Raw genomic sequence first — 24,059 nt, 5'->3', positions numbered from 1 at the left:
AGATATTTTACCTCACAAACCTCAGTTCAGCAGAGTAAGTTCGGTGTAAAAAAATATACTTTAGCTGTTGCTCAGCTGCAGGTAAAAAAAATTAAAAATGAATAGCAGCCAATCAGCATCAGCAGTGCTGAGGTCATGAACTCTTTTACTGTGATCTCATGAGATTTCACTTAACTCTCATGAGATTTCATAGTAAACTTCCTTAAACTGAATAGGGAAATAAGATGAGTGTGCACGTAAGCTCACTCCCTTAGCTGTCCCAGGACAGACATACTGATTTGCTGCTTAGAAGTCCTTTACAATGGGATGTTGCTACTGAGGAATTTTTGAGGTAAAATATCTTTCTTTTTTACATAGAGATGTTCAGTTGATATTTTCTAGTCAGTTTTTTACAGCTATGCTGCATCACTTTCAAGTGTTTCAACATTTGGGTTTCATGGCCCTTTAAGAATTAACTTCATAAACAAGGGTTCAAAATGCAGTACATTTTTGAGGTTGACATGTTAAGTGGAATCATATTTTTTGTAATTTACTTTTATATATGAATTAATAGGAGGTGCAAGATGTAACATAAGATTACATAGAGCAACAATAAAGTGAAATAAATGTATGTAAATCTGGAAAATAATTTGACTAATCTGAACAGTAATCATAGTTAGTTCTATTAAATATTCCTTTCTCTGACAGGGTCCTCAAAGTCCAATGAAGAAGAAGATAAAGAGGAGGAGCCTGTAAAAAACACAAATAAGAAAGGGAAGAAAGGAAAGAAATCAAAGAAGGTGGGAGGAGGTCAGAAAGGATTTATATGCAATAATTGATAATAATAATAATGCTGTACTATTATTATAATCACAGAATATAGATGTAGCTTACAATTCAAGGAAGTAATTGGATCTGATTACTCTTAAGTTTTTGGATTGTATTAAATGTATCAATTGATTGCAGTACCTTGGTTCTCTTTTGTAATTAACCATGTGGATTCAAATGAACATGTTAGGTTTGTGTTACCTTTGTATCTGTGTGTTGGCAAAGTGACCTGCAATTTTTACTATATAATAAGCGACGAGAAATGTTTTTTTTTAAGTCATCCCATATTGAATTATGTTATAGCTTCCTTGTCTGGTTGTATTTTGGCAGAAAGAAGAGCGACCACCATCACCAGTCATCGAAGTGGACAATCTAGAGGAGTTTGTGCTGCGCCCAGCTCCACAAGGAGCAACGATAAAGTGCAAAGTAACAAGAGATAAAAAAGGGATGGACAGAGGATTGTACCCTACATATTATGTTCACCTTGATAATGAAAAGAAGGTGAGACACAGTCTTTTATGCCACTGTTTATGGGTAGCTTAAAGAAAGAGAAGAACTCTAATAGGAACGAACAACAATTCAGTAGCTTGTTCTATGGTGAGTTACCACCTATTAGCAGCCTCTTTTAGCCCAATTGTGCTTTTCACAGAGGAGATTTTTCCTGAAGTATATCAGTCTGATCCTGTCTAGTAAGATTAATTCAACCCCAAAATACCAGACAATCCTCCTCTGAACAAGGAACATGGCAAACCCAGACAATCAATTTGGCCTTCATTGGGCCTCATCAGTGATGTGTAGCCACATTCCTAAAAGCACATTGGGCAAGGAATCCACATCTGGTTTCTCCTATCACCCTTAGGGAGACCTACATAGGGTTATAATACAAATACATTCAGAAAGATAAGCAGTCTGCCAAGAACGAACAACAGATTAGTAGCTTGTTCTATAGCGAGTTACCACCTAGGAGCAGCCTCTTTTAGCCCTAGGAGCAGCCTCTTTTAGCCCAAATGTGCTTTTCTGTATTCACTGTTTCTGGGTAGGACAGACTCATGTGATGCAATATGTATTTTCTATTCTATTTGAACACTGTCTACTTCTCTTATTTTCCCATACATCAGGTCTTTTTGTTAGCTGGAAGAAAAAGAAAAAAGAGTAAAACCTCCAATTACTTGATTTCAATTGATGCCACAGACCTGTCCCGGGGAGGAGACAACTTCATTGGAAAACTGAGGTCAGAACCAGGGTTCAGTGTTAATTTTGACAGCAAATTTCAATTTAGTCTTAATTTTAGTCTTTTGACTAAAATGCCATTTTAGTTTTAGTCGTATTTTAGTCATCTGAATTGTTTTAGTTTTAGTTTACTTTTAGTCGACTGAATCGCCAGTTGCTTTTAGTCGACTAAATCGCCAGTAGATTTTAGTTGACTAAAATCTAAGGGGTTTAGTTAAAGTGTAATCCATTATTTAAGCATTTCTCTATAATTTGCAAACTGATAATATACTCCAGAGTTATTATTTATGGTATTAAGGTTTACAACATGCAATACAGACACAGATTTATCCCTTGTAATATATAAGATCTTAATTAAACTTAAAATTAAATAAAACCAAGTTTCATAAACAAACAGAAGTGCAACTTTAAAATATAAAAAAACTGTAATCTATATTGTCTGTATTGCACATATTACCCAATATAAAAACTTTAACAGCTCTCTGTTAATAATTAAAACAAGTATCAAGTTTCTGCAGCTAGCACAGGCACAGCATAACTTAAACCCATACTCGTTGGTTATGCTTATTTCTATAGGAAGAATCAATTTGGCAACAATATTAGCACTGCTCTAGAACTTTCAAACTCATTATTTATCTTAAAATGTAATAAAATTAAGTTTCGAAAATTTGACAAAAGAGAAGTAATTAGATATGGATTGATTATAACACCTTGCATAAAATGTTTTGTCAGCAAATTTTGATTTAGTTTTAGTCATAGTCTTTTGACTAAAATGTCATTTTGATTTAGTTTTAGTCATAGTCTTTTGACTAAAATGCCATTTTAGTTTTAGTCGTATTTTAGTCATCAGAATTACTTTAGTTTTATACTCATTTTAGTCTAGTTTTAGTTGACGAAATTAACACTGCCAGGGTTAATAATATTTGAATACTATATGTAGTATATGATAGTTTTAGTGCATTTGTTTTCATCTATGACACATTAGCATTTACCTTCATTGTGTATTACTGACTAAATATTCCCTTTTTTTAGATCCAATCTTATGGGAACAAAATTCACTGTATTTGATAATGGTGCAAATCCTGATAAAGCCAATTCTGACTGGTCTAATGTACGACAGGAACTAGCAGCCATTGTGTATGTAAGTAACAAATAAATACTGGCATGACAAGAGGGAAAAAATACCCTTTCAGTTTTACTGAATAGGACCAATTACATATTCTCAGCATTACAAGTGGAACGTTATTATTTTTTTGCTCTTGAGTGCCATCTACGCTACTCATAAATCAATAAAGCTCCCATGTTAGCGCTGGTATTACAAATTGAAAGTAAAAATGTAGTGCAAGACCAAAAGACTCAGGTGCGCTAACATCTAGAGGTTGGATTTTGCAGCCATGCTATCTCCCTTTCCCCTAGACTCCTATGGGGCACACTAAAAAAGCCTTTTCTTTCTTTCGTAAGATGAGGAGAGTCCATAGGTGTCCATAACATGTGGGATATACTTCCCACCACTAGGTGGAGGTCAAGAACCCTCACAAGAGCTTTCAATCCTTCCAACCTCCATTCCCTCTCCAGTTTGTTCTTGACCTCCAACATGAGAGGTTGAGTGAGGAGCTCAGGCCTGACATGAGACACTGTACCCCTCTTCAAGTTTCACTCAAAGAAGATTCACAAGGCATTACACCCCAATAATAGGGAAAAAAAGAATACCTCTCTTATGGCATGTCTGTACCCTCACAGGCAAATCTCTCAGCCATAACTGCCCTTTGGCTTCGCGGGGACCCTGTCCCTTAGCTTCCACCAAAGGGGTTAAAGGTATATATGTGAATATCCTCTGCAGTATCTTTACTTGTACTGGATGGACTCGCTACTGCATCAGCATTCTGTGAGGGAGAAAGGCCTCAGCAAGCTGGTAAGAAAGGAGGGGTTCTGCAGTCAAGGTAAGTGACTCCCACACCACACATAGCCCAAGAACTATCACTGGTACTCTATTACTCTAATCCATAGGTACTACATAGTTTGGGGGTTTCCAGCCCTTTCACATGGCACTTTACCTATGTGCTTAACATCTCAAATTTAGGCATTTCAGCTCCAAATTCTCCCACATTATTCTCTAGATTCCCCTTAACAGCTTTCTTATGTTTTTTCTCTCAAAATGTTAATTTCAACTATTTTTTTAAAAAATTGGTTACTGTTTCTTTAAGAGTACTGGTGGCTACACTATGCAGTTAGCGGTTCTCTTAATTTTGATAACGATTGGAATGGGAGACAGTCAGGGTTCCTCTGGGCAATGTTTTTTTATTTATTTTTTAAAAATCAGTGTTTCGTGGGGTTTTTTTTTTTACTTCAGGCTGTTACCTGAACATCATTATGGCAGTTAGCTCCAACCCCTACACTTTGCGCCCTTTCTCCTCTTCCCCACTGCTTTGGAAGTTACTGATTCCTTCTTTGAGGCCTTCTGCAGACTTTTTTTCCACTGCTAGTATGAAATTTAACTCTTCCATGTCAGGAGGTTGTGAGTACCCTCATAAGAGCTGCTAAGTTGGTGGGAAAGGTTAACAAAAAAATATGTGTATAATTTTTGGAGCCTTCATTTCTACCTTATATGGGTTTCTAGGCGTATTTAAGGTATGATCTTTGTATTATTTTAATTAATACAATTGTTCTCTACATTGTACATTAATAATGTTCTTCAATATATGCTCAGTTTTGCTAAATTTTTGTCAGTCATTTCTATACCCCCAATTAATATGTCTGACCCATTAGAGGGAACTTCCAGGGATTATAATGCAGCTCAGGAAACACGTGCTGTTCATTTTCCTTGTTTATTTTGCAAAACTGTTCCAGTGACCAACTTAATCTTCTATGTGCTAATTGTGTTCCACATTTCCAGTTTCCAAGCTATAATTCTGTTAGTTTGCCTAGCAGACATCTGGCGCTCATGTCTGTCTATATGTCTAAAGGGGTTAACACTGATTTTTCACCTCAGTTTAAAAATACCTAACAAAAAAAATATGACAGAGCTGTTAGTGGCAATTTCTAGACCAAGGAAGCGCAAACGTAAATCTGGAAATTTACTTCATCCTCCCTGTCAGTCACAGGGGACTAAGCATCTAGCTCTGTTGCCACCTAGTTTACAATCTTCCGACCCTGATGTGTCCCTTTCTGAGTCTTCTGAGGGTGAAATCTCCTCAGATGATCCTGAATCGATAATTAAAACAGAGCCTGATTCCACATTTAGATTTAGAGTGGATCATATCTGTTTCCTTCTATAGGAAATGAACAGCTTAGATATGTCAAAACAGAATACAGAAATTCCAAAACTTGTAAAAAGGTGAATCAGGTTTCCAAAACTCCGCCAGAAGTTCCTAAGGCGTTTGAAGCTCCAGACTTGGTTACAGACTATATTGCTAAAGAATGAAAGAAACCAGGCATTCATTTTGCACCTTCAAACAGGTTCAAGAAGATCATTTTCAATTTCTAAGATTTGCGTTTCCCAACAAGCATTACCAGTTTGCAGCTCTACCTTTTGGTTTAGCCACTGCCCCTCGCATCTTCACAAAGGTTTTAGGGGCTCTGATGGCAGTGATCAGAACACAGGGAATCTCCATTGCTCCTTATTTGGATGAAATCTTGATCCAAGCCCCGTCCTTTTCTCTAGCATCCTCTCATACCCAGAAGGTAATTTCCTTCCTTTAGAATCATGGATGGAACATCAATGTTCCCAAGAGTTCTTTATCCCCTGCTATAAGGGTAGTCTTTCTGGGAGTGATAATAAACTCTGTTAAATGAGCTTGTTTTTAATGGAGACTCACAAAGACAAACTACAGAAGGCCTGTTGTTCTCTACAGATGGCTCATTCCCCATCTGTAGCTCAGTGCATGGAAGTAGTGGGTCTTATGGTAGCAGCCTCAGAAGTAGTACCTTTTTCATCATTGTTTGTCCTCTTTAGTTATCCATGCTTCAACAGTGGTCAAAGGATTGTTTTCATCTGGAGCAGCAAATGACGCTCAGTTCATGAGTCAAACGATCTCTCCCGTGGTGGAGGGACAGTTTTTTTTTTACCCTTGGAGCCTCATTTCTTTAGCTTACCTGGACCATGGTCACTATAGACTCAAGCCTTGGAGCGCTGTTTGGGAGTTCTGGAGGGGGCACGTAGTGTGGTCTCCTCTGGAGGCGAGGTTACCTATTAACATTCTAGAACTTTGTGCGATCCGTCTGGCTCTTCATTCTTGCCCCTTTCTCAGATAGGAAAAATTAATTTGTTTTCAGTTAGACAACGTCACGGCTGTAGTATACATCAATCATAAAGGAGGGACTTAAGGTCCCCTTGCCATGCAGCAAGTTTCTCACATTCTATCTTGGGCAGAGGAAAACCACTGCACTCTATCGGCTATTCACATTCTGGGAGTGAACAATTGGGAAGCCGGTTACTTAAGCAGTCAGTCAGTACATCCAGGAGAATGGTCCCGTCATCAGGACATGTTTGATCAGTTAGTCTTGAGATTGGATCTTCCAGAAATAGACCTTATGGCGTCCAAGCTGAACCGCAAACTTCTGGTTTATTGAGCAAGGTCAAGAGATCCAAGAGCTCAAATTATAGATGCTCTAGTTTGTCCTTGGAACTTTCATCTGGCCTATTTCCTCCATTTGTCCTTCTTCCAAGAGTCATTGCAAGAATAAAACAGGAATTGGATTAAGTAATTCTCATAGCTGCAGCATGGCCACATAGAGCTTGGTATGCGGATCTCATCCAGATGTCATCCTCCCCTCCTTGGACCCAGGGAAGATCTGCTGTCTCAAGGTCCATTATATCATCAGGATCTCAAATCTCTGAATTTCACAGCATGGAGGTTGAACGCCTAGTCCTCAAGAGTAGAGGTTTCTAAGATTCTGTGATCTCCATACTTCTCCACGCCAGAAAACCGGTCACACAGAAGACAGTTTAGAAATCTTATTTACTTTGATATTCTTCTTGGAAATAATTTAGAATTACAAGAATTCTTCAGCTTCTCCAGGATGGTCTGGAGAAAAGTTTATCGGCTAGTACTTTAAAGGGTCAGATTTCGGCCTTGTCTTTTTTGTTTCATACAAAGTTGGCTAAGTTGTCTGATGTTCAAACGTTTGTCCAAGCCTTGGTGATGATTTGCTCTGTTATTAAGGCTATTTCTCCACCTTGGAATCTGGATCTGGTTCTATCTGTTTTGCATGGTCCTCCCTTTGAACCTATGCATAATTTGGACCTAAAATTGTTGTCTTGGAAGGTTCTTTTTCTTCTAGCCATCTTTTCAGCTAGACAATTTTCTGAACACTCAGCCCTTTCTTCTGATCCCCCCTTTTTGGTTTTTCATCAGGATAAAGCGGTTCTTAGAACTAAATATGATTTAGTTCCGAAGGTTTTATATTCTAAGAACATTAACAAATCCTTCTAATTCTATGTAACATCTACTGCTCAATTTAGATGTTGTTAAAGCCATAACATTTTATCTTCAGGCTACTAAAGATTTTAGACAGACCTCTAGCTTGTTTGTCCACTTTTCAGGTAACAGGAAGGGCCAAAAGACTACAGCGATTACTTTAGCATCATGGCTGAAGCAGACAATGCGTAAAGTGTACTTGGTTGTGGGAAAATCCCCTCCAAAAAGAGTTACTGCACATTCTACTAGATCTGTATCAACCCCTTGGGCCTTCAAGAATTAGACCTCCTTGGAACAGATTTGCAAGGCAGCAACTTGGTCTTCTCTTCATACCTTTTTCTAAATTTTACCGGTTTGATGTTTATGCTTCTTCAGAAGCTGCTTTTGCCAGGAAAGTCCTTCAGGCCGTAGTGTCCTGGAAATAGGAAATGCCCTTTCTTTGTCCCACCAGTCCTTAACATGGACTCTCAGCTTGGGTATTGTATCCCACATGTTATGGACACCTATGGCCTCTCCTCATCTTACGAAAGAAAACAGAATTTATACTTACCAATAAATTTCTTTCTTTTGGGATGAGGAGAGTCCATAGGACCTGTCCTATTTTTGTTCAATCTGAACGACTGTTCTTATTTGCACCTCTTTACCCTGCGTTCTGCCTTTCCTACCTTTTTTTACCTCTCTCCTCTGTTCAACTATACATTTAGTTGAGGTGGGAGGGATTGAAAGCTCTTGTGAGGATTCGTGACCTCCACCTGGTGGCCGGAAGTATATCCCACAAGTTATGGACACCTATGGACTCTCCTCATAACGAAAGAAAGAAATGTATTGGTATAAATTCAGTTTGCTAACTAGAAGGTGTGCTCTGCCAACTGTGCTAAATCCAAATGTGTGTTAGGAATACTTAAAGGGACAGTCTAGTCAAAATTAAACTTTCATGATTTAGATAGGGAATGCAATTTTAAACAACTTTCCAATTCACTTTTATCATCAATTTTGCTTTGCTATCTTGGTATTCTTTGTTAAAAGCTAAACCTAGGTAGGCTTATATGCTAATTTCTAAAACCTTGAAGTCCGTCACTTTTTTCAATGCATTTGGCAGTTTTTCACAGCTAGAGGGCATAATTTCATGTGTGCCATACAGATAACATTGTGACCACGCCCGTGTATTCACAAGTGAGAGGGCACTGATTGCCTAAGAGCACACCTTCTAGTTAGCATGAGAGTGATAAAAAACAGAATTTATGCTTACCTGATAAATTACTTTCACCAACGGTGTGTCCGGTCCACGGCGTCATCCTTACTTGTGGGAATATCTCTTCCCCAACAGGAAATGGCAAAGAGTCCCAGCAAAGCTGGCCATATAGTCCCTCCTAGGCTCCGCCCACCCCAGTCATTCGACCGACGGACATGAGGAAAAATATAGGAGAAACCATATGGTACCGTGGTGACTGTAGTTAGAGAAAATAATTCATCAGACCTGATTAAAAAACCAGGGCGGGCCGTGGACCGGACACACCGTTGGAGAAAGTAATTTATCAGGTAAGCATAAATTCTGTTTTCTCCAACATTGGTGTGTCCGGTCCACGGCGTCATCCTTACTTGTGGGAACCAATACCAAAGCTTTAGGACACGGATGAAGGGAGGGAGCAAATCAGGTTACCTAAACGGAAGGCACCACGGCTTGCAAAAACTTTCTCCCAAAAATAGCCTCCGAAGAAGCAAAAGTATCAAATTTGTAAAATTTGGCAAAAGTGTGCAGTGAAGACCAAGTCGCTGCCTTACATATCTGGTCAACAGAAGCCTCGTTCTTGAAGGCCCATGTGGAAGCCACAGCCCTAGTGGAGTGAGCTGTGATTCTTTCAGGAGGCTGCCGTCCGGCAGTCTCATAAGCCAATCGGATGATGCTTTTAAGCCAAAAAGAAAGAGAGGTAGAAGTCGCTTTTTGACCTCCCCTTTTACCAGAATAGACAACAAACAAAGAAGATGTTTGTCTGAAATCTTTTGTAGCCTCTAAATAGAATTTTAGAGCACGGACTACGTCCAAATTGTGTAACAAACGTTCCTTCTTTGAAACTGGATTCGGACATAAAGAAGGTACAACTATCTCCTAGTTAATATTCTTATTAGAAACAACCTTTGGAAGAAAACCAGGCTTAGTACGCAAAACCACCTTATCTGCATGGAACACCAGATAGGGCGGAGAACATTGCAGAGCAGATAACTCTGAAACTCTTCTAGCAGAAGAAATAGCAACCAAAAACAAAACTTTCCAAGATAGTAACTTAATATCTATGGAATGTAAAGGTTCAAACGGAACCCCTTGAAGAACTGAAAGAACTAGATTTAGACTCCAGGGAGGAGTCAAAGGTCTGTAAACAGGCTTGATCCTAACCAGAGCCTGAACAAATGCTTGAACATCTGGCACAGCTGCCAGTCTTTTGTGTAGTAAGACAGATAAAGCAGAGATCTGTCCCTTTAGAGAACTTGCAGATAATCCTTTCTCCAAACCTTCTTGTAGAAAGGAGAGAATATTAGGAATTTTTATCTTATTCCATGGGAATCCTTTGGATTCACACCAACAGATATATCTTTTCCATATTTTATGGCAAATCTTTCTAGTTACCGGTTTTCTGGCTGAACCAGAGTATCTATCACAGAATCTGAAAACCCACGCTTCGATAGAATCAAGCGTTCAATCTATAAGCCGTCAGCTGGAGGGAGACCAGATTTGGATGTTCGAATGGACCCTGAACAAGAAGGTCCTGTCTCAAAGGTAGCTTCCATGGTGGAACCGATGACATATTCACCAGGTCTGCATACCAAGTCCTGCGGGGCCAAGCAGGAGCTATCAAGATCACTGGTCTTCTGATCTACTTGAATCATTGGAGACAAGTCTGTATAATCCCCATTCCACTGTTTGAGCATGCACAGTTGTAATGGTCTTAGATGAATTCGTGCAAAAGGAACTATGTCCATTGCTGCAACCATCAACCCTACTACTTCCATGCACTGCGCTATGGAAGGACGTGGAACAGAATGAAGAACTTGACAAGTGCTTAGAAGTTTTGACTTTCTGACCTCTGTCAGAAAAATCCTCATTTCTAAGGAATCTATTATTGTTCCCAAGAAGGGAACTCTTATTGACGGAGACAGAGAACTTTTTTCTATGTTCACCTTCCATCCGTGTGATCTGAGAAAGGCCAGAACGATGTCTGTATGAGCCTTTGCTTTTGACAGGGACGACGCTTGTATTAGAATGTCGTCCAAGTAAGGTACTACTGCAATGCCCCTTGGTCTTAGAACCGCTAGAAGGGACCCTAGTACCTTTGTGAAAATCCTTGGAGCAGTGGCTAACCCGAATGGGAGGGCCACAAACTGGTAATGTTTGTCCAGAAAGGCGAACCTTAGGAACTGATGATGTTCTTTGTGGATAGGAATATGTAGGTACGCATCCTTTAGATCCACGGTAGTCATAAATTGACCTTCCTGGATAGTGGGTAGAATCGTTCGAATGGTTTCCATCTTGAACGATGGTACCCTGAGAAATTTGTTTAGGATCTTCAAATCCAAAATTGGTCTGAAAGTTCCCTCTTTTTTGGGAACTACGAACAGATTGGAATAAAATCCCATTCCTTGTTCCTTTATTGGAACTGGGTGTATCACTCCCATCTTTAACAGGTCTTCTACACAATGTAAGAACGCCTGTCTCTTTATTTGGTTTAAGGATAAGTGAGACATGTGGAACCTTCCCCTTGGGGGTAGTTCCCTGAATTCCAGAAGATAACCCTGAGAAACTATTTCTAGCGCCCAGGGATCCTGAACATCTCTTGCCCAAGCCTGAGCAAAGAGAGAGAGTCTGCCCCCTACTAGATCCGGTCCCGGATCGGGGGCTACTCCTTCATGCTGTTTTGTTAGCAGCAGCAGGCTTCTTGGCCTGCTTACCCTTGTTCCAGCCTTGCATCGGTTTCCAGGCTGGTTTGGGTTGTGAGGCATTACCCTCTTGCTTAGAGGATGCAGAATTAGAGGCCGGTCCGTTCCTGAAATTGCGAAAGGAACGAAAAGTAGACTTATTCTTGGCCTTGAAAGGCCTATCTTGTGGAAGGGCGTGGCCCTTTCCCCCAGTGATGTCTGAGATAATCTCTTTCAATTCTGGTCCAAATAGAGTTTTACCTTTGAAAGGGATGTTAAGCAATTTTGTCTTGGATGACACATCCGCTGACCAAGACTTTAGCCAAAGCGCTCTGCGCGCCACGATTGCAAACCCTGAATTTTTCGCCGTTAATCTAGCTAATTGCAAAGCGGCATCTAAAATAAAAGAGTTAGCCAACTTAAGTGCGTGAACTCTGTCCATAACCTCCTCATATGGAGTCTCTCTACTGAGCGACCTTTCTAGTTCCTCGGACCAGAGCCACACTGCTGTAGTGACAGGGACAATGCACGAAATGGGTTGTAGAAGGTAACCTTGCTGTACAAAAATCTTCTTAAGCAAACCCTCCAATTTTTTATCCATAGGATCTTTGAAAGCACAACTATCCTCGATAGGAATAGTAGTGCGTTTGTTTAGAGTAGAAACTGCCCCCTCGACCTTAGGGACTGTCTGCCATAAGTCCTTTCTGGGGTCGACCATAGGAAATAATTTCTTAAATATAGGGGGGGGAACAAAAGGTATGCCGGGCTTTTCCCACTCCTTATTCACTATGTCCGCCACCCGCTTGGGTATAGGAAAAGCGTCGGGGTGCACCGGAACCTCTAGGAACTTGTCCATCTTGCATAATTTCTCTGGAATGACCAAGTTGTCACAATCATCCAGAGTAGATAACACCTCCTTAAGCAGTGCGCGGAGATGTTCTAATTTAAATTTAAATGTCACAACATCAGGTTCAGCTTGTTGAGAAATTTTTCCTGAATCTGAAATTTCCCCATCTGACAAAACCTCCCTCATGGCCACTTCAGATTGGTGTGAGGGTATGACAGAACAATTATCATCAGCGCCCTCCTGCTCTTCAGTGTTTAAAACAGAGCAATCGCGCTTTCTCTGATATGTAGGCATTTTGGATAAAATATTTGCTATGGAGTTATCCATTACAGCCGTCAATTGTTGCATGGTAATAAGCATTGGCGTGCTAGATGTACTAGGGGCCTCCTGCGTGGGCAAAACTGGTGTAGACACAGTAGGGGATGATGTAGTATCATGTTTACTCCCCTCATCTGAGGAATCATCTTGGGCAATTTCATTATATGTGGCAGTACTGTCCTTACTTTGTTTGGACGCTATGGCACAATTATCACACAAATTTAAATTTAAATGGGGAGACACATTGGCTTTCATACATATAGAACATAGCTTATCTGAAGGCACAGACATGTTAAACAGGCTTAAACTTGTCAATAAAGCACAAAAAAAGTTTTAAAACAAAACCGTTACTGTCTCTTTAAATTTTAAACAGAAAACACTTTATTACTGAATATGTGAAAAAGTATGAAGGAATTGTTCAAAAATTACCAAAATTTCACCACAGTGTCTTAAAGCATTAAGAGTATTGCACACCAAATTTCAGAGCTTTAACCCTTAAAATAACGGAACCGGAGCCGTTTACAAATTTAACCCCTATACAGTCCCAGCTATAGCCTTTGCTGAGACCCAACCAAGCCCAGAGGGGAATACGATACCAAGTGACGCCTTCTAGAAACTTTTCCAGCTACTTTCAGATCCTCACACATGCATCTGCATGTCCTGCTCTCAAAAAACAACTGCGCAGTAATGGTGCGAAAATGAGGCTCAGCCTACAACTGGGAAGGCCACCTGACTGGAAAAGGTGTCTAACATAGTGCCTGCCGTTAATAAACGTTCCCCAAGTTTATAAATGTGAATTATCAGCATAAACATGAATAAAATGCCCAAATAAAGCAATCGATTTAGCCCATAAAAGTGTCTACCAGTTTTATAGCCCATATTAAGCCCTTTATTCTGTTTGTTTGACTAAGAAAATGGCTTACCGGTCCCCATGAGGGGAAATGACAGCCTTCCAGCATTACATGGTCTTGTTAGAAATATGGCTAGTCATTCCTTAAGCAGAAAAGTCTGCTAACTGTTTCCCCCAACTGAAGTTACTTCATCTCAACAGTCCTATGTGGAAACAGCAATCGATTTTAGTTACTGTCTGCTAAAATCATCTTCCTCTCACAAACAGAAATCTTCATCCTTTTCTGTTTCAGAGTAAATAGTACATACCAGCACTATTTTAAAATAACAAACACTTGATAGAAGAATAAAAAACTACATTTAAACACCAAAAAAACTCTTAACCATCTCCGTGGAGATGTTGCCTGTGCAACGGCAAAGAGAATGACTGGGGTGGGCGGAGCCTAGGAGGGACTATATGGCCAGCTTTGCTGGGACTCTTTGCCATTTCCTGTTGGGGAAGAGATATTCCCACAAGTAAGGATGACGCCGTGGACCGGACACACCAATGTTGGAGAAAACTGAATTTATACCAATACATTTCTTTCTTTCGTTATGAGGAGAGTCCATAGGTGTCCATAACTTGTGCTTATATACAAGGTAATCACAGAGGTAAAAAGTGTATTAATATAACCGTGTTGGTTATGCAAAACAAGGGAATCTATACTAAAATCGCGTTTGTAACGCGTCCGTCGCCATCGGCAGTTGTGCACACATCTTTAAAGGAATGTTGGCGTGAGGCAGACAAAAGAATCCAGGTGAATTCCGAAAATGGCAGAGTGGTTAAAGAATCCACCTCTTTCACCACCCTGCCATTTTCGGAACCCACCAGGATGGAGCGAAGGCAAATGGAGCATTACAAAAATTTTTTATAAATAACCGCCGCAATAAGTGTAAAAAAAAAAAAAACAACTAAACGCCCGCAATAAGTATTTAAAAAAAAACTAACCGTCTGCAATCAGTAATAAAAAAATAAAAAATAACCGCCCGCATAAAGTATTAAGAAAAAAATATTAAAAATACCCAATAAAATGTTTAACCCCTAAATCCGCCAGCCACATTGCAAACTACCAACTACATCTATTAACCCCTAATCCGCCAACCCCCCACAACGCATTAAACCTTATTTCTCTTACTTGGTGTATCCAGTCCATGGTTTCATCCTTACTTGTGGGATATTCTCAATCCCTACAGGAAGTGGCAAAGAGAGCACACAGCAAAGCTGTCCATATAGCTCCCCTTAGGCTCCGCCCCCCAGTCATTCTCTTTGCCGCTCTAACAAGTAGCATCTCCACGGGAGGGTAAAGAGTATGTGGTGTTAGATCAATCATCAGGGAGGAACAAAGAGTTCCCTAGCGATGAAGGAAGTATCCAAGATCATCAAATGGGCGGAGGATCACTCCTGCCATCTATCTGCAATTCACATCCCAGGGGTAGACAACTGGGAGGTGGATTTTCTAAGTCGTCAGACTTTCCATCCGGGGGAGTGGGAACTCCACCAAGAGGTTTTTGATCAGCTGACCCAGCTATGGGGCATTCCAGAATTGGATCTGATGGCGTCCCGTCAGAACACCAAACTTCCCCTTTACGGATCCAGATCCAGGGATCCCAAGGCGGCATTGATAGATGCATTAATAGCGCCTTGGGATCCCTGGATCTGGATCCGTAAAGGGGAAGTTTGGTGTTCTGACGGGACGCCATCAGATCCAATTCTGGAATGCCCCATAGCTGGGTCAGCTGAGCAAAAACCTCTGGGTGGAGTTCCCACTCCCCCGGAGGTTTTTGCTCAGCTGACCCAGCTATGGGGCATTCCAGAATTGGATCTGATGGTGTCCCGTCAGAACACCAAACTTCCCCTTTACGGATCCAGATCCAGGGATCCCAAGGCGGCATTGATAGATGCATTAATAGCGCCTTGGTCATTCAGTCTAGCTTATGTCTTTCCACTGTTTCCTCTTCTCCCTCGGCTAGTAGCCAGAATCAAACAGGGGAAGGCTTCAGTAATTTTGATAGCACCTGCGTGGCCACGCAGGACTTGGTATGCAGACCTAGTGGACATGTCATCGGTCCCACCATGGAAACTGCCATCAAGGCAGGATCTTCTAATTCAAGGTCCTTTCAAGCATCCAAATCTAGTTTCTCTGCAACTGACTGCTTGGAGATTGAACGCTTAATCCTAGCTAAGCGTGGTTTCTCTGAATCAGTTATAGATACTCTGATACAGGCCAGAAAGCCTGTCACCAGGAAAATTTACCATAAGATATGGCGGAAATATCTTTGTTGGTGTGAATCCAAGGGTTACTCGTGGAGTAAGGTTAGGATTCCAAGGATATTGTCTTTTCTCCAAGAAGGATTGGAGAAAGGTCTGTCAGCTAGTTCCTTAAAGGGACAGATATCTGCTCTGTCTATTCTGTTACATAAGCGTCTGGCAGCTGTACCAGAGTTTCAGGTGTTTGCACAGGCCCTAGTTAGAATCAAGCCTGTTTACAAGCCTGTGGCTCCTCCATGGAGTCTAAATTTAGTTCTTTGAGTTCTTCAAGGGGTTCCGTTTGAACCTTTGCATTCCATAGATATTAAGTTATTATCTTGGAAAGTTTTGTTTTTAGTAGCCATTTCTTCTGCTCGAAGAGTTTCTGAATTGTCTGCTTTGCAGTGTAATTCACCCTATCTGGTGTTCCATGCAGATAAGGTTGTTTTGCGTACCAAACCTGGTTTCCTTCCAAAGGTGGTTTCTAATAAGAATATTAACCAGGAAATCATTGTTCCTTCTCTGTGTCCTAATCCAGTTTCTAAGAAGGAACGACTTTTACATAATCTTGACGTGGTTCGTGCTTTAAAATTCTATTTAAAAGCAACTAAAGATTTCAGACAAACATCATCCTTGTTTGTTGTCTATTCTGGTAAGAGGAGAGGTCAGAAAGCGACTGCTACCTCTCTTTCCTTCTGGCTGAAAAGCATCATCCGATTGGCTTATGAGACTGCTGGACAGCAGCCTCCTGAACGAATTACAGCTCATTCCACCAGAGCTGTGGCTTCCATATGGGCTTTCAAGAATGAGGCTTCTGTTGAACAGATTTGTAAGGCAGCAACTTGGTCTTCACTGCATACTTTTGCCAAATTTTACAAATTCTATACTTTTGCTTCTTCTGAGGCTATTTTTGGGAGAAAGGTTTTGCAAGCAGTGGTGCCTTCCGTTTAGGTTACCTGACTTGCTCCCTCCCTTCATCTGTGTCCTAAAGCTTTGGTATTGGTATCCCACAAGTAAGGATGAAACCGTGGACTGGATACACCAAGTAAGAGAAAACAGAATTTATGCTTACCTGATAAATGACTTTCTCTTACGGTGTATCCAGTCCACGGCCCGCCCTGATAATTCGGTCAGGTTCAAATTTAATTTTTACAAATAACTACAGTCACCACTGCACCCTATGGTTCTCCTTTTTCTCCTAACCATCGGTCGAATGACTGGGGGGGTGGAGCCTGAGGGGAGCTATATGGACAGCTTTGCTGTGTGCTCTCTTTGCCACTTCCTGTAGGGATTGAGAATATCCCACAAGTAAGGATGAAACCGTGGACTGGATACTCCGTAAGAGAAAGTAATTTATCAGGTAAGCATAAATTCTGTTTTACCTATTAACTCCTAAACCGCCAACCCCCACAACGCAAAAAAATAATTTAATGACTAAATCCCCTAACCTAACATCCCCTAAATTAACACCTTAATTACATTAAAAAAATACTACATTACAATTAAAATAAAAAAAATTACATTACATTAATCTAACATTACAGAAAATAAAAAAGGCTAACATTAAAAAAATTAAACCTAATCCCTATAAAAATAAAAAGCCCCCAAAATAAAAACACCCCCTAATCTAAGAATAAACTACCAATAGCCCTTAAAAGGGCTTTTTGTAGGGCATTGCCCTAAAGAAATCAGCTCTTTTACATTACAAATAAACAAAATCCCCCCTAACAGTAAAACCACCCACCAACCAAACCTCCTAAAATAAAAAAAACTAACACTAATAAACCTAAACTACTTATTGCCCCTAAAGGGGCATTTGTATGGGCATTGCCCTTAAAAGGGCATTTGTATGGGCATTGCCCTTAAAAGGGCATTCAGCTCTTTTTCACTGCCCTGTCCTTTTGCAAATTGCCCAATAAACCCTAATCTAAAAAAACAAAACCCCCCAAAAAATTAAAAACAAAACTAACACTAGAGCCCCAAATGGGGTGTGGTAAAAGTAATTATTAAAGATGTAATGATTTATTTGCCTTTATATAGAGGAATGGAATACTCTGAAAAAGTCTAACAGTTTCATCTGTTATATCATTGAGTACATTTGTATAATATTCATGCCTATTTGAATATGGCACACTTGTCATAGAAAGGCCAAGGTCTTGCAACAAAAATATACAAACGTTAATTTGAAAACTTTTTTTTGTTGCTTATTGTGTTATTTATTACAATCTAATTGTGAGATTAATATACTGTATCGTTGGCTAAAACCTCAAACCAGTAACAGGTTTGAATTAAATGTGTCAAGATGATGATCAACTCTTCATGATTAAAGAAGATCCATACTCTTATAACTGCAAAGCTAGTAAGATAAGGAAGTTCAAAAATATCTGTCTATAGGCTCCTTTTCAATTTCTTTATCCAAACTCACTGTTAAGCATTTTATTGCAGGAAACAAATGTGCTGGGATTTAAAGGTCCTCGGAAAATGACCGTTTTGATTCCCGGAATGGATGAAGACTGTGAGAGGGTTCCTATTCGTCCACGAAATGTAAGCACGATTAGTTCCACACTTCATTAAAATTACCTATCAATAGTGTTTTCCCAAGCTAATTTAGCAAGAAAAACCTTCTAGAGATTAAAAAAAAGAGAAAAACAACTCCTGAATCAAATAGTCCCTCCTTAACACCATGAAAACTGTGCAAACACGTCAATTTTTTTATTGGGGGATTTTGTTGAGAAAATCCTGGCAATAACAAATTAAAACTCAGGGTGCAATGCAACACAATTTTATCACTTTTTCTAATAATTGTATTCCTCTAACATATGCTCTCTTGTTTTCACCACTCTTGTATAATCTCTCTTTACTGACAGGACAATGACGGGATCCTTCAGAGATGGCAGAATAAGAATATGGAGAATATGATTGAGCTACACAACAAAAGCCCTGTGTGGAATGATGAGACACAATCCTACGTTCTAAATTTCCATGGCCGTGTTACTCATCCATCTGTCAAGAACTTCCAGATTGTACACTCAGATGACCGTAAGACTTGGGAATGGGAGAGGGCATAAATTAGTAGAACATAATAATATGATAACACACGATAATGTCAAAAAATAATTATATCAAATCAAACAACCCTGATAATATTCACAACTTAATTTGCTTACTTATTTTAAATAGTAATTGCTCTAAGTTTATATCTCTCATGTGGTCACCACTTTAGATTGAAACATATATTTTTTATTCTAAGGGTATTGTTGGTGAGAACAGGCCACACTTTTAACGGCCATTAAAATGAAAAAAATGACATGCTCTCATTCATTATCACTATTTTCCCTGCAAAGAGATCAAAAGCGGATTTGTGATGGTTGAACTTGATGTACTTTTTTCAACCTCATTTACTTGGTTACAGTGCAATTTTAAATAAAACCAGATAATAATTTAATCAGCATTGCGTTTTCTTTAGGAAAAAGAGGCTCGGGAGATAATATGATTACTTTACATAAATATATAGGTATATTTTAATATTTTTAAAATAACTATCAATTAAATATATTAAATTACTCAATAAAAAAAACTAACACTACTAAAAAAAAATAATCTACAGTTACAAAAAAATAAAAATACTAAATTACAAAAAAATTAAATAAATACTAAATTGCAAAAAATAACAAACAACATTATCCAAAATAAAAACAACAGCACCTAATCTAATAGCCCTATCAAAATAACCCCCCCTCAAAATAAAAAAAAACCTAGCCTACAATAAACTACCAATAGCCCTTAAAAGGGCCTTTTGTAGGGCATTGCCGTAAAGAAATTAGCTCTTTACCTTGTAAAAAAAATACAAAGACCCCCCAACAGTAAAACCCACCACCCAACCAACCCCCCAAAATAAAAATAAACTAAGCTACCCAGTGCCCTGAAAAGGGCATTTGTATGGGCATTGCCCTTAAAAGGGCATTCAGCTCTTTTAAGACAAGCCTAAACCCTAATTGGAAAAAAAAACCCTTAAAAAAACCCTAACCCCTCTTTAGGGACTCACAGTTGCTAAAGTCCGGCTTGAGCGATCTTCATCCCAGCGGCTCCATCTTCATCCAGGCGGCTCCATCTCCATCCATAGTGGGACCGGCATCTTCTTCATCCCTGCGGAGACGGAGCGGTCGATGCGCGGAGGCGGAGGTCCAGCCAATAGGAATGAGCTGCTTGAATCCCATTGGCTGATTTAAACAGCCAATAGGATTTTAGCAGCTCTAATCCCTATTGGCTAATTTAAATTTTTCAGCCAATAGAAATGCAATGGTACCCCAGTATAAAAGGGGTACCTTGCATTTGAATCCTCAGTGTGCGGCGGATGATCGCATGAAAAGGACCTCCACGACGGATTGATGGACCTCCTACCTTGGACCTTCGTCTTGACCTTCGCCTCTGTGCATCGACCACTCCGCCTCCGCAGGGATGAAGAAGATGCCGGTCCCGGATGAAGATGGAGCCCCCTGGATGAAGATGGAGCCGCTGGGATGAAGATGCTTCAAGCCGGACTTGAGCAACTGTGAGTACCTAAAGAGAGGTAAGTGTAAGGTTTTTTAAAAAAAAAAAAAAAATTGGGTGGGGTTTTTTTATATTAGGGTTTGGGCTTGTCTTAAAAGAGCTGAATGCCCTTTTAAGGGCACAAAAAAGAGCTGAATGCCCTTTTAAGGGCAAGAAAAAGAGCTGAATTCCATTTTAAGGGCAAAAAAAAGAGCTGAATGCCCTCTTAAGGGCAATGCCCATACAAATACCCTTTTCAGGGCAATGGGTAGATTAGGTTTTTTAAGTTAGATTTTTTTTTTGTGGGTTTAGGGGGGTGGGGGTTTGTAATGTTAGGGGGTGTTTGTTTTTATTTTGTAGCAAAAGAGCTGATTTCTTTGGGGCAATGCCCTACAAATGCCCTTTTTGGGGTGTTTTTTTTTTAGAATAGCCATTTTTTTATTTTTAATGGGCAGAAAAAGAGCTGAATGCCCCTTTAAGGACAATGCCCATACAAATGCCCTTTTCAGGGCAATGGGTAGAATAGGTTTAACTTTATTTTTATTTTGTGAGCTTGGGGGGTGGGGGTTTGTAATACTGTTAGGGGGTGTTTGTTTTTCTTTTTTAGAAAAAGAGCTGATTTCTTTAGGGCAATGCCCTACAAAGGGCTCTTTAAAGGGCCTACAAAAGGTCCTTTTAAGGGCCCTTGGTAGTTTATTATAGATTAGGGTTTTTTATTTTGGGGTGTTTTTTTTTTTTTAGCAGCGTATTATAATAAGAATCATTTTTATTGTTTTGGATAATTTTGTTTGCTATTTTTTGTAATCTTAGTTTTTTTTATTTTTTGTAATTTTAGTGTTTTTTATTTTTTGTAATGGTAGTTTTTTTATTTTTGTAATGTTTGTTGTTTTTTTTTGTAATGTTAGGTTTTAGTGTAAGGCAGCTTAGGTTTTACTTTTGTTTCACAGGTAAGTTTTTTTTTTTACAAATTCGCAATGGCAGCGCTATGGAGGGTGAAATAACGCAACTTTAATAACGCAACTTTTGTTTCGTTCGTTTCACACCCTCTATAGCACAAAACTTGTAATCTAGGTGAGTAAGAGCAATCAAATTGTGGAACACATTGTCTAAGGAGGTAGTGAATGCCAATACCTTAGATACATTTAAAAATGGCTTAGATACATTTCTGACTGGAAACAGAAATCAGCGGTAGATTGCTGGTGTTAAATGGGTCACCTTTTTAATGGAATTAATTTAAGCTCAATTGAACCTTCTGTACTATAAATCAAATAGAATCTGTAGAGGTTGAACTTTTCTTCTCTCAACCTCATCTACACTCAAATACATATACATCTTTGAGCCCTTCTCAGTCCAGCATCTTCTCATATATCATAAATCACTGTTAAAACTTTTTTCCAATAATAAACCTATATTTTACATTTAATATGTAGTTTATTTTGTTGTTATGTATATTTGCAAGCATTAACACTTTACATTGTCTCCAAAAAGCACCAAATGCTTCCGCGCATCACTTAATTCACCACTAATAATATGAGCGCTCATAACACTCCCTGCACTATCCATTAAAATTACAGGGTGAGCTAAAAAAATGTGTGTTGCGTTAAGATTCTCTAGTTAATCAAATTTGCCATCCACTCTCTGCATTATTGCTTGCACTCCACTTGTAATCTAGCCCAATTTATGGAGGGGAACAAGATAATATTTTAATTCAGCTACTTTCCATACTGAAGTGCTTGAATAAAGGAAGTTTTAAGGATGTGATTCATAGCAATACTTTACATAGAGGTTTAAAGAGAGACAACATTAGAGCTTCAAGGCCTAAAGGACTGTCCCAAGATGGCACCCAAGAGTTGCAAGGAGTCTCTAGCTAAATCAATCAAGACAACAGATAGATCATGGGACCATCCAAAAAAGAAGATATCATTAACATGGAAATAGGCTGACACTGTGGGATTTTAAAAGCATCTCTACAACAAAGTCTGAATAATCATATATTTAAAGATGGCTCCACTCAAGGTTATTAGATGAAGAGCTTGAACATTAAGGCAAATTATTGGGCCATGGCATTTATGTGGATATAAGTGTCCAAGAAAAATAAATTTATATCTTTGAGTATTGGTCAAAATATTTATATATATAGTACAAGAGCACAATGTGGAGATTACTGTATATGGGTGGCTTATATCTGTGTATCACATGGTTAGTGTAATACTGAAACCTACTCTTATTCTTAGCGGGTCCACACCTATGGAAGCCCTTCAGCGAGTTGTGGAGGTATTATGAGTGTCATGCAACTCCTGGAGATTTGACAAAGGTGTAGGCCTGGAGCAAATAGCCATTTCCAGCTCATCCCAAAGATGTTCAATAGGATTGAGATCCGGGGACTGAGCAGGTCACTGCAGCAAACAAAAGTCATTGTCATGTTCCAGGAACCATCCCATAGTGATTCTGGCTTTGTGCACCGGCTCATTATCCTTCTGGAAGTAACCATCTGCCTGAGGATAAACTAACATGAACAGATGCACTTGGTCAGCAATGATGTTTACATATGCTGTGGCATTTAGATGTGAATCAATGGGTTTTAAAGGACCCAACATGTGCCAGGAAAACATTCCCCCCACCATAATACTGCCCCCACCACCTTGCACAGTTTTCATCAGACAAGCCGGGTCCATGGATTCATGCTGTTTTCGCCAAACTCAGATCCTGCCATCCACATCATGCACTAGGAATTTCGACTCGCCAGACCAAGCTACCTTTTTCCAGTCTTCGATGGTCCAGTGCTGGTGTTGTTGTGCTCACAGAAGATGTGCTCTCTTGTTCTTCTCTGATAACAACGGCACCCAACGTTGCACTGGGTGTTGTAGCCCATCCACGACAAGGTGCACCTAGTGGTGTGTTGTGATATGTTTTTCTCCACACCAAGGTTGAATTCTGATGTGATTCTCGAAATTGTGGCCTGTCTGTTTGCACAAGTCTAGCCATCTGCCTCTGACCTTTCTCATCAACTAGCGGTTTTTCATCCACAAGACTGCCGCTGACTGGATGTTTTTTGTTCATTGCACCATTCTCGATACACTCTTGAAACTGTGGTATGTGAAAAGTTCAGACGTACTGCTGTTTCAGATACGTCCAGCACGTCTTGCACCTACTATCATGCCATGTTCAAAGTTAATTAGATCATTGCTTTTTCCTATTCTCACTGTGGTTTGTACACTTAACTGACAGCAGGGCAGTACCTAATAAAGTGACCACACAATGTATATGTATAGGTGTGTGTACATATGTATTTAAAGGGACATTAAACACTTTGAGATGGAAATATAAAATGGTAAATCGTATTTATAAAAAAGCCTCTGCAGTATACTTTCAATATTTTTTTCCCCCCTTTTCCTGTAATCCCATTCTGAAATTGTGAGCTTTTCAGTTCCTGTTAGAAATGGAAGTGCAGAACACTGTTATATTCCACACAGCCATTGGCTGCACACTCTAGTGACCTATTTATAACTGTTCCTAATTGGCCACAGCAGAGAAGGTAACCTAAGTTACAACATGGAAGTTCCCATTGTTTTATAGACACTAAAACATTACACTTATGTTGTCAATATTTAAAGAGCTAATGCAACGTTAAAAAAAAATACATCTACATGTTATTCTCAGACTAATCTTTGTTTTGAATGCATTATTCTAACTAGCATTTATTAACGGCTAGCTTTGCGTTAAGCTGAAAAAGCAGCGTTAACAGGTCCTAACGCTGCTTTTTCACTACCGCTGCTATTACGAGTCTTGCAGGTTTAGGGGCATTGCACACTTTTTTGGCCTTACCGCAAACCGACTTACGTAAACTTCGTAAATAGCGCCGGTA

The 24,059-nt window shown here is 39.5% G+C and overlaps 1 protein-coding gene across 1 annotated transcript in view; it reads left to right on the top strand.

Annotated features, from left to right (window-relative positions):
- LOC128652401 (tubby-related protein 1-like) overlaps positions 1-24,059 on the top strand; it is a 114,309-nt gene that overhangs the window by 36,367 nt on the left and 53,883 nt on the right. Inside the window, exons 5-10 of the mRNA XM_053705340.1 lie at positions 688-779; positions 1,138-1,308; positions 1,926-2,038; positions 3,070-3,178; positions 18,110-18,208; positions 18,532-18,703. Of these exons, the coding sequence (XP_053561315.1) occupies positions 688-779; positions 1,138-1,308; positions 1,926-2,038; positions 3,070-3,178; positions 18,110-18,208; positions 18,532-18,703 (756 nt within the window). The remainder of the gene's footprint in view (positions 1-687; positions 780-1,137; positions 1,309-1,925; positions 2,039-3,069; positions 3,179-18,109; positions 18,209-18,531; positions 18,704-24,059) is intronic.

This window comes from Bombina bombina, chromosome 3, assembly GCF_027579735.1.
Source record: "Bombina bombina isolate aBomBom1 chromosome 3, aBomBom1.pri, whole genome shotgun sequence".
In the NCBI taxonomy this organism is placed as follows: Eukaryota; Metazoa; Chordata; class Amphibia; order Anura; family Bombinatoridae; genus Bombina; species Bombina bombina.
The sequence above is the reverse complement of the archived record's forward strand: the minus strand, read 5'-3'. Positions and strand labels throughout refer to the sequence as shown.